The following is a 17,083-nucleotide window of genomic DNA, read 5'->3' as shown; positions in this document are numbered from 1 at the left end:
CAGTCAAAACTTCCTGTTCCTCCTGGCCTGGAACATCCTTCCTTGTATGTGACTAGTGGGTGGGCATGACCTTTCCAGACCTGGTAAAAGGCCAAGGAATGCTGCCACTCTCTTTTCGATCTTCCCTTTGTCCTGCAAACTTCCCGGACTGCTAACTGCAGTCACTAGGTCAACCCACATATGGGGTAAACCTGTTTGTATAGGCTTGTAACATTAAGCCTCAATCCTGCCTTCAGGGAGCACACTGTGCTCTGCCTGATCGTGAGTAAACTTTCTTTTTATTGCTTACGAATAAGACTGTTGTTATGTGTGCTGGCGTGGTTGCTCGAGAGCAAACAGGCAAGACTCCCCGTGGTCTTTTCAAGGCCGTATTGTCTGTCCAAAACGTTCACAATGCAGATCGACTCAATTCCATGTCTGCTAGCAGAATCTGGGAGTGGGCGGTCCTTAAACTTTCCCCAGCAGAGTAATCTCTTGACCCCCATCCTACGCCTCCCGTCTCTGCGCGTAAACCGACTGCGCAGAGAGGGCGTGGGCAGAGGGGGACCTGCCTCCCCCCCTGCTTTGTTTATGCTCTGGCTCTCCCTTGCACCCTCCGAGCCCTGCACCCCTTCCCCACTTGGAGGCGTGGCTTCCCTCCTCTGCGGAGGAAGTGCTGCTTCTCACGATCTTTGGAGGCTCCCTGTAACCCAACTGCCCTTCCACCTCTCGCCTCTGAGCTGAGGCAGTTCCCTGACATCCGTGGTGTCTTTATTTTGGGGGGAGGGATTTGAAAAGGGATCTTACCAGGAACATACAATTCAATCTCCTTCAGATTGAATTGCATAATAGTAAGAGGTTCTAACGAGCCTGCAACCAGATTTCTGCTATGCCTGAGAATGGGAATGTAAACTCTGATAAGTAAAAATAAAAAAATTCCTTCCAGTAACACCTTAAAGACCAATTAAGTTAGTTCTTGGTATGAGCTTTCGTGTGCATGCACACTTCTTCAGATACACTGAAACAGAAGTTGCCAGATCCTTCTATATAGTGAGAAGGTGGGGAGGGGTATAACTCAGAAGGGTGGTGGGAATGGGAGATGCCTACAAACAGCCACCCAATCTTAAACAACTCCTAACCCACAATAATACTACAACCAGACTTAACACGGACACTGGCACCAGAGCCTGCAATAAACCCAGATGCCAACTTTGCTGCCACATACACCCGGACAACACCATTACTGGCCCCAACAACATCACATATACCATCTCGGGACTATTTAATTGATCATCGTCTAACATTGTGTATGCCATCAAATGCCAACAGTGTCCTTCAGCTCTCTATATTGGACAAACAGGCCAAACCTTACGCCAAAGAATAAACGGACATAAATCTGACATCAAGAATCACAAAACAGAGAAACCAGTAGGAGAACACTTCAATCTCCCAGGACATTCTATACAAGATCTCAAAGTAGCTGTTTTACTACAAAGGAATTTCAGAAATAGACTGGAAAGAGAAGCTGCTGAATTGCAACTCATTACCAAACTTAAAACCATGGAGAGACCTGGTCTGAACAAAGACATTGGATTCTTATCTCATTATACATGACTAAGCCATTTTTCACCTTCTCACCCCTTGCCTTTTCCTGTAAGACCTATTGCAGTCGTTAAGAGTCGTCAACAGGCTCATCTCAGCTATCTGCCAATCTCCCATTCCCACCACCCTTCTGAGTAATACCCCTCCCCACCTTCTCACTATATAGAAGCATCTGGCAACTTCTGTTTCAGTGTATCTGAAGAAGTGTGCATGCACACGAAAGCTCATACCAAGAACTAACTTAGTTGGTCTTTAAGGTGCTACTGGAAGGATTTTTTTTATTTTGACTATGGCAGACCAACACGGCTACCTATCTGTATCTGATAAGTAAAGGAACTTGTTAGTACAAGTTAGGAAGGGTATCAATAAACAGTATGTCCTCTTCTTCCACCCTGAACATTCCCACACTAAAGTCAGCCCAAACTCACCCCACTCCAATTGACTCTTGTTAAACTTGGGAGCTACACCTCTGATTTCTCACAAACATGTTTCCCCCCACCTCCCAGCTCTGCCCCAGCCCCTTGAGTCACACAACTACTCCAAGATGTTGCAGAAGTGAACTTCCACCTTTATAATTATCAAAATCATGGTAATTTATCCTTATTCTTGCCAAAGCTCAAGAGATATGTCTAGGGATTGCACAAACATCAGAAGCAAGGTAGCACAAGGTTATTTATTGCACTGAACCGGTGGGAGTGGGAAGATTAGTGCCCAGAATAAGAGTGTGACTGAGTCAAGATAGATATGCATGTACTTTAATGGTTCTGATTGAGAAGCGTATTGGTGAAACCACAGCAGATTGGGTGGTGTAAGAACTCCTTTTCTCTTTTGCTGATTGGCTAGCTCTAGAGGAGAGAGGAGCCACTCACAAGGGAGGTCTAGGAGGCAGAGCCAAAATGAGAGTCCTGCTGCTGCTTCTGCTGCTGCTTCTTCTGCTGATGCCCTTTCGAGTCTGTGAGAACCCAAAGGCAAAATGCCCCTTGAATCTGATCAAGGATGAAAATAAAGCACACAATTATTACCGGCCTGGAGACTTCCTCATCAGCGGAATCATATCCCCAAGAAATTATCATAGGCAACTTCCATATGTATTTTCCGACACCCCGCTAACCAGACTTGAGGGGTAAGTAAGTATTCGCTGGTGGATCTCATGTTTCTGCGTCTCCACACCATTGCTTCCTATTTACTAGGGAAATAGCCCCTATTTCAGGGCTGAAGAGCATGTGGCCTTCCAAAAATTATACTGCGAAGTTTCCCTTGTGTCTTCAGGAAAAGTGCTGAATATAAAAGTAACATGTGCAAGAGTTACACAGTAATACGTTCATAAGGGTAAGGATCAGTACAGAAGGAGGTCTGACGAAGGAAATCAGGACTAATAAAGGAGTCAGACAAGGCTGTCTGCTAGAATCACCCCTATTCAACCTCTATATTAATAGTATTTTGGCAAATGTACCCCCAAGTTTAATAGGAATATAGGTGGAAACAAAATGGATCAAGTTCCCTCAGGTACCCAGACAGCGTTGGTAGGTGTAAGAACTTGGGTGACAGTTACAAATATTTTCTCCTGATATTTGGGTGAAAATTAGATTCTTTGTCATTCTTTTCCCCTTCCGCCTTCTGGAGCTTACTCCTGGAAGATGTTGGCATAATTGGTGTCAAAGTATAATGAGATTGAGAAGAGAGCAGTTTCCTCAGGGATAAAAAAATGAATGACAAGGCAACTCTCCTTCTGTGGGTCTCTGCTTTATAGCTGAAAGCAATGTTAGTCGTGTTAGTGTCATTTAAATATGGGTGTTAATTGCATTAATCGTGCTTGGGCCTGTCTCTTGCCTATCCTCTGATTTCTGTTCAGGGTTCGAAGGCCAGCTGAGGTGGACCTCCTGAAAACAGGTCAAGGATATAGACATCTGTCATGACTCATTATGAAAGGGTCTGTCCCCCCCAGTTTTTTCTCGCTGAAGGGGAAAACTCTCTCTCTCTCTCTCTCTCTCTCTCTCTCTCTCTGTGTGTGTGTGTGTGTGTTGGCTAATTTATAGTCTTCTGCATCCATTAGCCTTTCAGCCTTCAGACTGAGTCAAGCTTCCAGTTTGACTACAACAACCTCATTGACTGCAGACTCTGATACAGACTGAGACAAGGTTTAATCTACTTTACTCAGTTAGTTTATAGTGTGTAGCTCATCATACGCCAGCAGCTTCGAACTGTATGCATATACTGTTAATAGTTGTCTTCTTAGAATCATAGAAACATAGGAATGTAGAGTTAGAAGGGACCCCAAGGGTCATCTAGTCCAACCCCCTGCAATGCAGGAATTATCACCTGAGGCAATAAAAAAAAACATGTAAATAGAACTGTATGGGAAAGGAATTTTCTTCATTGGCAACCCAGAAATGGCCGGGAATGGTAAAGAGTAATGATTGTTGATGTTCTGCTGCAGGAATCTGCTGGTTACACAGCTACTATATATGTGCTCTTAAAGCATTATCAAATCTAAAAGAATTCCCCCCCCCATTGGAATGACACAACCCCCCCAATCCCCAATACAAAGTAATGTATGCAGTCAAGTGCAATGCATCTTGGGACTCAATTTGGCTCTGGGCATGGACCCATATTCCTAAGGATCCTTCCTCACTGCTGTGTCTGCCCCCTAATCTCATGGACCCAAGACAGTCTCAGAGAAAGGGAACAAGAAGTGCCTCTTGATGGCTTGCTTCAGAAAAGAGCTGCCCTGCCCATCATTGGTGGGGCTAAAAGTGACTTTTGTTGACAGCGCAATCCATGCCTGCTGAAAAGAAAATGCTAAGGATGCAGTAGATAAGCAGGGTGGGGATTGCAGCCTTATATCCCCTATTCCACAGACACGAGTTCTCTGTTTCAGGAAAGGGGCATTTCCCCACTCCCTTTGAAGCAGCCAAGACTACTGCAGCAATCACAGCCTTTGTGTATGTGTGTGTGTTGTGTTTAGTTATTTGAAGGCTGTGTGCTTCTATTCTGCAATGAAGTGTGAATTCGCCCATTTTTATTCTTAAGCAGCAAATGGGTTTTCACATTTGCAACAAGGATATGTCTCACACAAGCATACAGACCATTATTTGGGGTTCAAATAGTGTTTAGTTTTATTAAATGCTGAACAGCAGTTTGACGATTAATGATTATTATTGAATTGCAGGTTCACCCCTGTTTCCTACTGGTATGCCTTGTCCTTCTTGTTCACCATTCAAGAGATCAACCAGGATCCTAGGCTCTTACCCAACATCACCCTGGGCTACAACCTCTATGAGAACTATTTTGATGCCCGGAGGACATCTGAGGCCATGCTAGACCTGCTTGCTGGCCGCGAAGGCAATATTCCCAACTATCACTGTGGAAAACAGAGCAAACTCCTGGCTGTTCTTGAAGGAGCAAATTCTGACATCTCGAAAGAGATTTCAGTCTTGTCAGGCATCTACAAAATCCCTCAGGTATTTGCAGGGGTGGGGTGCTGGAATGGAGTGATAGTGGAGAAGTTCAGCAATATAACAGGAGCAAGAAAATCCTGAGCCATGGCTCCATGGGTTTTTCTTCAAAGCTTGATTGATTGATTTAATAAAACCAAGCCCCCACCACCTCATATACTCCCAATGCTTCAGAATAAAACTCTCAGCTTCAGCCAGCACACATTTTGTTAGATATTGATCATTCCAGGTTAGTATCTGGTCTTTTCTTCTGAAAGCAAAGTAAAACATCAAACTCTTCCATTCCCCACTAGATCAGTTATGGCTTTATTGCTCAGGCACTTGAAGAAGTTCAGTTCCCTTTTGTCTACCGGATCGTCCCCAAAGAAGAAACTCAGTACCATGGGATTGTTGAGTTGCTCCTGCATTTTGGATGGACGTGGGTTGGCCTCATTGCTCCAGACAATGACAATGGAGAAAGGTTCACAAGTGCCTTGAGGTCTTTAATGATCAAGAAAGGAATTTGCATTGCATTATCAAAAAGATTTCCAGAAAAGAATGGTCATCAAATGCTTGGTCTAATTGAACCATTCATTACCTGGACACAGGTCAGTGTCATTGTTTACCACGAAATAAATCGAATGGGATGGATTCCAATCATGACACTACAAGGGACATTTGGGAAAGAAATTGGGGCAAAAATCTGGATTGCGGCAGCTTTTCAGGACACCAATACCTATATGTCCTCTCCTCCTGTTCTGTTCCAGTACATCCATGGTTCTTTGTCCTTTGTAATGAAGGCTCAAAGAAGGATCAGCTGTGGCTACAATAGTCCATACTCATCTGCTCTCCAACAATTTTGGAACACAGCATTTCATTGTTCATATTCAAAGCATGTGTTGGCTGCAAAAGGAGAGACCAGATGCACAGAGGAGGAGAAACTGGAGAATCTGCCCAAAGAAGAGATGGAGACAGCCCTGTCTCAAGATAGCTACAACACTTACTTCAATGTCCAAGTTGTTGCACATGCCTTAAATGCTGCCTATTCATCTAGATCAAAGTGGATGGTGATGGGAGGTGGAAGAGACTGGTTGGAACATCAAAGGCTGCAGCCATGGCAGGTAATTCTTTCCCCATTTTTTCACACCGAACTTCATTGTCCCAGCCAGGTTTTTGTTTTTTTTTACAAAATGTGTGATGTTCTGTTGTGTTTTTGTATATTGGAAGTTGCAGCAACCCAGTCTGATGGGCAAGGTACAATGAAATGAAATGAAATAATGAAATACTACTAATAACTACAATAATAAATTCCACCTGCACAAGTTCCCCATCTCAACATACATAGAAAACAAAAGCCAAATGAATGGAAAGCCTTGTTTCTGCTTACTTACACCCTTTATCAGTAGGAGTTAGTGGTTGACTTCTATTATGCAAGCCTGGACAGTGTGTTGGGAGGTCCTGGGACGCCTAGAGCACAAGAATACCCCCCTCAGCCTCATTGGTATGGTCCAAAGGAAAGGAAAACAATATGTTGGGCACTAGGATGGATGCAGGAGTTGGCGGAAGGAGGAACACAAGATGCCCCCTAACCTGCTTCGGGACTCCAGATTTTTATTCTTAGCCTTTTCTTCTCCTGAAAATGCCTTGCAGGGCAGTAATTATGGGTTGTTCCTCAGGGTTTACTCCTGAAACCTTTCTCACAAATATGTATGGCTGCAAGGCTGCATCCAAGCTTTCCTTCTCCTAGAAGGGCTGGCTTCAGGGGCGTCTTGCCCATAGAGGAAAGTGGTGTGGGGCGTCAGGGCACCAAGATCTGGATGGCGCCAAGGAAGAGGCGGAGGTTGGGTGCTGCGCCTCCCAGCATCAGTTCGCTGCCCTTGCCCGTCTCGCTGAAGCAGCGCCAAGCCCCCGGAACCTCCGTCTCTTCCCCAGCAGAGGAGCCCCCTCCAGCCGCTGCCCCCTTCCTCCAGCCCCACAAAGCTACTGTAAAAAAGGTCAGCAACTCTGTAAAAAGGTCAGCAACTCTGGGATATGGGGTGATGGGGGGCGCCAGAGGGATCTTTGCACCACGGCGCCAGATATACTTAAGACAGCCCTGGCTAGTTTCTCAGGTTCACAAGCCCCATCCAGCTTTCATTTCCCTCTATAGCACATGCAGTAACCACCTTCTTGACAATAGGACCCACTCTTGGTCTCACCCGCTCAATCCTCCAGAGCCTGGTTTTTTGAATGCAGAGGAAGTTCCTAACTCACCAAGAGCTTGAGATCCATCAGCCCCCCTCACCTGGTTTAGTCAAAGCCATGTCTCAGAGTGTGGCTTCTGTCAGATGCTGACAGCTTCTAGGAGCCACGAGGGAGAGCTGAGGATCAAAGGTGGACAAAATACCTTCCGTAACACCCCATACATCCCTGCTCATTCTACCCTTATACAATTTGTGTACATACTGTCCCTAACATTGACTGTCTCTTAAATACAGCATTCCTACTTCATGACATCCCCCAAAACCAACTGGAAAAAACCCCCAAAACCAACTGGAATCACATTGAGTAGTGAGACAAAATATCTGTCAGTTACTGAAGCAAATCCAATTTTGTGAGGCTTCTGGCAGAGGTCAAAGTTTTGTCAGAAGACCCCCACACTTTCTGGTGGTTCCTCCTTGGAGAGATCCAGCCTTCTCAGCTGGAGTTGGACCCTTCTCACCTCTTCCTCTGTCCCTGCTGAGTCTTGAAGATGCCCATCAACAGTTAGCAGCACCTAGAAAGCAGACTGCACAGGCGCAAGGTCTCCTGGCCATAGGATTCTACACTTGGTTGAGATGGGCTCTCTTTTCATTTTTATCTCAGCATTTATATACTGCCATTTCTCAAAAGCTGCCAGGCCAGCTTACAATACAGTAAAACAAAACAAAACAGTTTTTAAAAATGACACAAAAGAACTGAATATAGTATAAAAGACCGTACAGAATACAGGCAGGATATCTGATGTGTCCCTGTCATTGCAGCTTCACCCTTTCTTAAGAGAAATCCAGTTTTCAAATGGCTCCATCGATGGACTGCATTTGGATGAAAATGGGAAGCTGCCAGCTGAGTTTGATATTGAGAACTGGGTGATGTTTCCCAATAAGTCGCGTGTCAGAGTGAAAATAGGGAATATACAGAGAAAGCCATCTGCTGATATCAACTTCACCATTAGCCCAGAAGCCATTGTGTGGCCCAAACGGTTTAACCAGGTAAGGGACACTTGATTCCATGATTGGGCAAAAAACAAAAAACAAACCAGGAAGCGTTTTTTAAAAAATAATAAAATTAAAAAATTATCCAGTAGCACCTTAGAGACCAATTAAGTTTGCTCTGGGTATAAGCTTTTGTGTGCATGCACACTTCAGCTTATACCCAAAACCAACTTAGAATCATAGAATCATAGAATCATAGAGTTGGAAGAGACCACAAGGGCCATCGAGTCCAACCCCCTGCCAAGCAGGAAACACCATCAGAGCACTCCTGACATATGGTTGTCAAGCCTCTGCTTAAAGACCTCCAAAGTAGGAGACTCCACCACACTCCTTGGCAGCAAATTCCACTGTCGAACAGCTCTTACTGTCAGGAAGTTCTTCCTAATGTTTAGGTGGAATCTTCTTTCTTGTAGTTTGGATCCATTGCTCTGTGTCCGCTTCTCTGGAGCAGCAGAAAACAACCTTTCTCCCTCCTCTATGTGACATCCTTTTATATATTTGAACATGGCTATCGTATCACCCCTTAACCTCCTCTTCTCCAGGCTAAACATGCCCAGCTCCCTTAGCCGTTCCTCATAAGGCATCGTTTCTGTTGGTATTAAAGGGTTAAGAAGCTCTAGTCAAGACGCTCTAATCACTGAGCAGCTGGAGGTCGTTAACCTTCCAGGAATGTGAGTTTGTATAAATAGTCAGCTCACTCCTGTGTTTGCCCCTTCCCCTTTCTTTTGGGGCGTGTTTGCTGAAATGTGTGATTCTTCACCAGGGTTTTTTGTTTTGTGTAAATAAACCTTTTATTTGAGTTCCAAACCGCTTGCTCCAAGATTCCTTTATTGAAAAGATGCTGCCTCTCCAGCCCTTCTTGAGCCGCTGTGCGAAATGCTCTGCTGTAATGGGACATTGTGGCATCGGAAGCGCACTGGACATTTGATTAGCATTAAACTAATTAAAGTTTAATGGGACAGGTTATGGTTGTTTGTACGTCAAGAAGGAGATAAGGAGTGCAGTTAAGAGTGATTTATGCAAGGACTGGAGCGAAGACAGAAGCGGTTGCCAACAACGAAAGCCTTCAAAGCAGCTTGAGTCCTGCAACGTGCCTAGGAAAAGTTTTAAAGAGGCACTGCGCAGTTTGTACTCGCTGGAAGACGTCTTATTCCTCGAGGAGCCACCTCAGCAGCTGGGAGACGGTCTACAGGTCTGTGAGTATCGTTCCTAAGCCCCAGGGAGGATGGCAGAGTCCCAGGAAAGTTTTACTGTCCCATTTACGCGACTCAATGGGAAAAATTGGCAAGATTGGAAGGCTAGAGTAAGGGTTTGGTTGCAAGCAAAAGAGTTGTGGAGTTGTACTGAAGCACCGCCTTTACAGGCAGCTGCAGACGCGTCTGCAGAAGACAAAGCAGCAGCGGCAGCTTCTCAGAAACGCGACAGGAAAGCCCAAGGTCTACTAGTTTTGGCAGTGGGACCAGAGCAAATGCCTTATGTTTCTGAGTTAAAGAACACGCATGAGGTCTGGACGGTTCTGCAGCGGCTAAATTCCAGAAACACTGCGGGGGCCAAGATCCATGCTACAAGATGTTTGTTTGATTTACGTCTCCAACCGGGAGCGTGTGTGAAAGAACATATTGCCAAAATGGTGTCTGCCTTTAATCAACTAAGACAGCTGGGCATTCCTTTCTCTATGGAGCAGCAGTCATACATTTTGTTGTCTTCTCTTGATAAAAGCTATGAGACTCTAGCTTTAACTTTGGAAGCTATGCCTTCATCTGAATTAACCCTTGAATACATTTCTTCTCGACTTGCAGATGAACAGGATAAAAGGCAAAGAGAAAGAGGTTTGTCTTCAAAGGGGAGTTATGCTGTGCCTAAGAGTGGGGATGCTGAGTTTGAGAACACAGTAAATGCTTTTGCAGCTAGACACTGTTTTCGCTGTGGTTCCTCTTCCCATTTAATCAGGAATTGTACACGTGAACCTGGTCAAGACGGCACCAAGGCCGTTACCCCTAGTTACCAGACAAGGAGTTCCAGGGGACGTCGAAGAAGAGGAGGAGGTTGTGGCTACTCTCACAGCACACAGCACATGGCTTCAGCAATGGCGTTGATGCAAGGGCGTGGCCAAGGCAGCAATCTACGCTGGGTGATCGACAGTGGTGCATCTCACCACCTGGTGGCGCCATCTAGTGTCCGTTTGCAGAATTGCAGACATTTGCAAACCCTTAAAGTTGTGACAATGGCAGATTCAACTAAACGTTCCTTAGAGACCGTAGGCACAGTGTTTTTGAAGTGTTTGCAAACAGAAATTGATGCCTACGTGCTAAAGGGAATGAAGGGGTGTATTTTGTCTGTGTCAGAACTTGATAGAAATGGGTTTAAAACTGTGTTTGAAAATGGGGTTTGCACTATTTCAAAGAATAATGTATCTCTTTTGCAGGTGGAATGCAGAGATGGGTTATATTATTTTGAGACAAGTCCAGATGAAGTTGAACAGGTTCATGCTGGTTGTGTGAACTCGCCTACCCATAATTCTTGTGTTCATTTATGGCATCGCCGTTTGGGACATATTAATTTTCAGTATGATAAAAGGCAACCTGAATTATCAGAAGGGTGCAAATTGAACAAATGTACTAAGTATTTGGATTGTACTGCATGCAAAAGGGCGAAGGTTCATAGATGCAGCTATCCCAGTTCAAATAGGAAATCTGACAAAGTATTCCAACTTGTGCATATGGACCTATGTGGCCCAATGCCTGTTGCTAGCATGGGAGGTTCGAGGTATGCACTGTGTCTCTCAGATGACAAAACAAAGGTTACATGGTTTTTTCCTCTTAAAACAAAAGCAGATACTGCAGAAACAGTTAAAAATTGGGTTCATGCAGTAGAACTTGAATTCGGTACTAGAGTACTTGCTTTTCAGACAGACAGAGGGTCAGAATTTACTGGGTCTGTGTTGCAGAATTTCTTTAAGAAAAGGGGAATTAAGCATCGTCTGTCTACACCTTATTCCCCCCAAGAAGGAGGTGTGGCCGAACGTAAGAACAGGGTTCTGCAAGAGTTGGCAAACTCTATGTTGTTTGATGCTAAACTTCCTCAAAGTTACTGGGCGGAAGCCTGGAAGACGGCTACTCATGTTCTGAACCGAGTATATAATTCGGTAATTGGTACTACGCCATATTTTGCTTTATATGGGAAGAAGCCCAAAGTTAATTACTTTCGGGTGTTTGGATCTCAAGCCTATGTACTTATCCCAAAAGCGTTAAGGAAAAAGGGAAGTCCAAGGGCTAGGAAACTCATCTTTTGTGGGTACAAACCACACGCCAAATCTTGGAGGTTCGTGAACCCAGATGGGGATACTAAAAGAGTGGTCCTCAGTAGGAGCGCTGAATTTTGTGAGCAATCCGGATGGACTCACTTACATGCTAACCCTGACATTTTGAGAGATGATTTGGGCATTTATGCTGAGAATGAAAGTCCAGAGGGTGATGAGCCAGAAGGGGATGGTGCACATGGTTCAGATGCAGATTCTGACCAGGCACAAGGTTCTTCTCCTAAGGTAGAAAAGCCAGAATCTAGGAGTGTTCCAACATCGCCAGTCAGTAGGCCTAGCAGACAGCAAAAGCGAAGCAGGTCGCCTGCAACACCAAGCCCAAGGGAGGTATCTAAACGGAGGTCTTTATCCCTAGAGGCACGTCCAGACATAAAGTCTGAGACAGATTCTGACAGCCAACGGTCAGAGGGGGCACAAGAGGAGCAATTGCGCAGGTCAAAACGTGCCACAAAGGGCAAGCCGCCAGAGCGGTTTAAGGTGACAAGTGTATACGTAAATATGGCACAGTGTGAGCCAGATAGCTATGTAGAGGTACAACAGCTTCCAAGCTCAGAAGCCGCAAAGTGGCAGGAAGCAATGGAAAAAGAGATGGCTTCAATGAAGTCTCTCGGTGTGTTTACAAGTACAGAGCTTCCAAAAGGCCAACAAGCTGTAGGTTGTCGATGGGTATATCGTTTAAAGCCCACAACTACTGAGGAGTTGCAATATAAAGCCCGACTAGTTGCAAAAGGGTTTTCGCAGCGCAAAGGAGTTCACTATTCTCAAATTTATGCCCCTACTTCAAGATCGGAGTCATTAAGAATGCTTTTAGCCTCTTCAGCTAAGAAGGGAAATAAGCTGTTTCATTTTGATGTCAATGTGGCTTATTTAAATGCAGACTTACAGGAGGAAGTCTATATGACGCCACCACCAGGTTTTGAAGGAGACAAGCCAAACCAGGTCTGGCGCCTACACAAATCCATTTATGGGTTGAAACAGTCCGCCCGTAATTGGAATTCCTGCTTAAACGATGCTCTAGAGAGCATGGGGTTCAGAAAGAGCGCAGCAGATGCGTGTCTTTATCTAAAAGGCTCGGGATGTGAACAAGAAGCAGTCTTGATATTTGTTGACGATTTATTATACAGTGGAAAGGACGATAAACTTGCACAACAATTTGCCACAAAGCTTGGAGAAAGGTTTCAGATAAAATCACTAGGCAATGTATCTGTTTATCTAGGAGTTAAAATTCAGCAAGATGAAGATGGGAACTATTGGCTCAGCCAAGAAGCTAAGATCCAGCAGTTGCTGGAAAGGTTTAAAATGGACAACTGTGCTGGTGTTAAAACCCCAATGGAGTTAAGTTACACAAAGGATGCTCAAACTGAGCAACAGGCAGAGTTCTGTAATCCCGGGGTTTACCAGTCAGCGATAGGCAGTCTACTCCACATTGCACAGTGGACTCGGCCCGATATAACATATGCTGTCAACATGCTATGTAGACAAGCTGAAAAACCATCAATGCATGCTTGGCAAGGAGTAAAAAGAGTTTTAAGGTATCTCCAAACTACCAAAAGGTTTCGCTTAAAACTATCAGCAGAGGGCAGCACACAACTCGAATGTTGGGCCGACAGCAGTTGGGCAGATGCTGGACCAGATAGAAAATCAGTGTCAGGAATGGCGATAAAATTTGGAAATGCATTAATTGGTTGGAGATCAAGAAAACAATCACTTATAGCTTTAAGTTCAACTGAATCTGAGTTCAATGCATTATCAGATGTATGTAGAGAACTGGAATTTTATAAGCAACTGGTACAAGAATTGTTTGGAGAATGTTCCCTACCTATCAGAGTGTGGGAAGACAATCAACCTTGTATTAAACTAGCTAAATCAGGTCAATTCAAGGCATACACAAAACACTTGGATATCCGTTATCAAAATGTATGCCAAAGTGTAAAACAAGGTTTAATTGAACTAAAGTATTGTCCAAGCCAAGAAAATCTCGCAGACGGTTTTACAAAAGCTTTGAGTCCGCAATCTCATAAATGTTTCTGTTCAGGTTTAAATTTGAATTAAGGTTGGTACAGCTCAGTGTTACGAGCGAGAGGGGGTGTTGGTATTAAAGGGTTAAGAAGCTCTAGTCAAGACGCTCTAATCACTGAGCAGCTGGAGGTCGTTAACCTTCCAGGAATGTGAGTTTGTATAAATAGTCAGCTCACTCCTGTGTTTGCCCCTTCCCCTTTCTTTTGGGGCGTGTTTGCTGAAATGTGTGATTCTTCACCAGGGTTTTTTGTTTTGTGTAAATAAACCTTTTATTTGAGTTCCAAACCGCTTGCTCCAAGATTCCTTTATTGAAAAGATGCTGCCTCTCCAGCCCTTCTTGAGCCGCTGTGCGAAATGCTCTGCTGTAATGGGACATTGTGGCATCGGAAGCGCACTGGACATTTGATTAGCATTAAACTAATTAAAGTTTAATGGGACAGTTTCCAGGCCTTTGACCATTTTGGTTGCCCTCCTTAGTTTGTCTCTAAGGTGCTACCAGACCTTTTTTTTGATTTTATTTATTTATTTCGACTGTGACAGACCAACACAGCTACCTACCTGAATCTAGAATCATTTTTTTAAAGCTAGCATCTTCAGTAGCTGGTATGTTTTATTGCCTGTTTAATTGCTGTTGTTTTGTTGTTGCTGCTGTTCAGAGATTGTTACTGTATCTTTTGCCTTAAATATATGGGATATGAATGTTGAAGGAAATACACCAAAGAGATTTCCCTGCCATGTTGTTCTGCAACAGAAGCGCTCTTGTGAACAAAGGGTTCGAAGCCAGTGGAACCAGAGATCCAGTTGGTTTGTTTCTAACTCTATGAATAACCTCTATAGACACAAAAATTCCTAACTATTCCCCCTTGATGTTCCCTTTTCTCTTTATGGCTAGACTGTGCCTTTCTCCAGGTGTACCAAAATCTGTCTGCCTGGATACACCAAAGTGGTTCAAGAAGGAAAGCCGATTTGCTGCTATTCTTGTGCTCCATGTGCAGAAGGGACAATCTCTACTTGTGAAGGTGGGTGACTCCAAGTTAGAAGGAGAATAGGAATAGGAATCTCTGGCCAAAAAGTGGAGAGCGAAGTGGAGAACTTTGGATGCACTACCCACAATGCATTTATTTAGGGATATTAAACGGTGCCCTCAGTGAGTAAAGAACCAAAACCACACCAAAAAGAAAATGTGTTTTTTTAAATATATATATATTAAAAATACAATAGTAAATGTTCACTTAGTGAAAGCACAATACAAAATAAAATAAATCATATTAAAATTATTACATGGAAAAAATACAAGAAATACAAAAATGTTTGTGCTACCTATTTAAAGACATATGTACAAACTTAATAGTGAACAATTATCCTTCTAACAAATTTTCTCCAATCCAGCTTACTGAAATGTTGCTGGAGATGTTGGATAAATATATAAAAGTAAATAATTAGACCAGAAGAATAAAAGGGGGAAAAAACACACCCAAATGATATGGGCCCCAGAAGACAAAATATGAACGGTAAAAGCTCAAGGTAAAGAGGCATGTCGTTGGTATTTGGTGAAAGCTGGGCAATGTAGACACCAGACACATGTCTGTGGAGGTCAGAGTTTCACAGGTATACCTATATCCCAAGGTTGTTTGGGAGATGAAAAGCAAGGAAACCCTCTCTCTCCTTGAAAGAAAGTCAGGATGCTATGGTAAACATTGAAAAAGGAAATAAACAAACTTTTGCCTCTCCCTCCCTACAATGCCTCCTTCCCTGATCACCCTTGCATCAGCATTATTCTTCCTGGTATTATAGAACACAGATGGTTATTCATATGGATGATGTTTGGACACTCTTTTCTCCTTCTCCTTAGATGCAGATCATTGCATCAAATGTCCAGAAGATCAACATCCAAATAAAGACCAAGATCAATGTATCCACAAGATTATCACCTTCCTGGCTTATGAAGACTACTTGGGAATCGTTTTAGCTTTCCTTTCCCTATTCCTGTCTTTAACAACAGGCTTTGCCTTAGGAATCTTCATTAAATACAAGGAAACACCCATAGTCAAAGCCAACAACAGGGACCTCTCTTACATCCTCCTCATTTCTCTCCTGCTTTCCTTTTTGTCTTCCTTCCTGTTCATTGGAGAGCCAAAGAAAGCGACATGCCTTCTCCGGCAAACAGCTTTCAGCATCATCTTCTCCACTGCAGTTTCTTCTGTGTTGGCAAAAACCATCGCTGTGGTGCTGGCCTTTCTTGCTACTAAGCCAGGAAACAGAGTCAGGAGATGGCTGGGGAAAAGTCTGATGAACTCCATTGTCATTTCCTGTTCCAGTGTCCAAGTGGTTATCTGCACCATCTGGCTAGGGATCTCTTCTCCTTTCCCAGAGTCTGACATGCACTCCCAGGCTGGACAGATCATTGTGCAATGTAATGAAGGGTCTGTTGCTATGTTTTACAGTGCCCTGGGCTACATGGGCTTCCTGGCTGCCATCTGCTTCATGGTGGCTTTCTTAGCCAGGAAGCTGCCTGGGGCCTTCAATGAGGCCAAGCTGATCACCTTCAGCATGCTGGTCTTCTGCAGTGTTTGGGTGTCCTTTGCGCCCACCTACCTGAGCACAAAGGGGAAATACATGGTAGCCGTGCAGGTCTTCTCTATTTTAGCGTCCAGTGCTGGGCTTCTTGGTTGTATCTTCCTCCCTAAGTGCTACATTATTGTACTGAGGCCTGATCTGAATACAAAGGAGCACCTAACAACTCAAATTAAAGATGCCATATGATTCTCTAAGGGCTCAGCTACATAGCTGCAAATAAAACATTTTATTTATTTATTTTTGAATTTTATTTATTTATTAAAGTTTTTATGTTTCATCGGTAAACATAATCATATTACATCACAAGCCTTATTGTACTATAATTTGCAACATGTATACAAAGTTTATATACTAAAAGAAGAAGGAAAAACAAAAAAAATCCAAAATCATATATATACCAACACATTGGACTTCCTGTCTATCCTGTTGTATATTCATTTTTTTTACAAATGATTGTACTCTTTTATTGTATATTTCCTTACATTTTATTTAATACATTCCTATATCAATATGTACCCTTGGTCTTATTTCTCAGCCTCCCATTTTTCTTCCCGGTGTAAGGGAAGATGCAGCCTCGTCCGCGGTTGCCCATAAATCATCCCCGAGTTTGAAAGAAGGAGGGGGTGAGGGGACTGGACGGAAAGCCCTCGAGCGAGCTCAGATCTCCCAGACGCTGTCTCTGAGAGCGACCCTAGTTGCATTTCTTAAGATAAAAAATTGGATATAAGTTATTGCACATGCTTCGAGCGAAGAAAAGGGTACGTTAGCTGCTTATTAAGCCTGCCACTGAGAAGTTAAAAGTGATGGATTGGACTGGATAGAAGATAACATAAAAGAATAACATCTATGCCGGTATGTTGAAATGGAATGGAAAGACTTTTTCTTTTCTTATTACGATATTATCTAACAACCCCCCCCCC

General features: G+C 43.7%; 1 protein-coding gene across 1 annotated transcript; it reads left to right on the top strand.

Moving 5' to 3' along the window:
• Positions 1 to 2,477: 2,477 nt before the first annotated feature.
• LOC310700974 (vomeronasal type-2 receptor 26-like) lies at positions 2,478 to 16,349 on the top strand (the record flags this gene model as incomplete). The annotated part of the gene is made up of 5 exons (XM_083490931.1): positions 2,478 to 2,704; positions 4,751 to 5,042; positions 5,330 to 6,136; positions 14,479 to 14,605; positions 15,439 to 16,349. The coding sequence occupies 5 exons, from the start codon at positions 2,478 to 2,480 to the stop codon at positions 16,347 to 16,349; spliced, it is 2,364 nt and encodes a 787-aa protein (XP_083347057.1).
• Positions 16,350 to 17,083: the final 734 nt, after the last annotated feature.

The sequence above is a fragment of the Podarcis liolepis genome (genome assembly GCF_965112155.1).
Source record: "Podarcis liolepis genome assembly, chromosome: 2".
In the NCBI taxonomy this organism is placed as follows: domain Eukaryota; kingdom Metazoa; phylum Chordata; class Lepidosauria; order Squamata; family Lacertidae; genus Podarcis; species Podarcis liolepis.
Note: the sequence above shows the minus strand (reverse complement) of the source record. Positions and strands in the feature narration are given on the sequence as shown.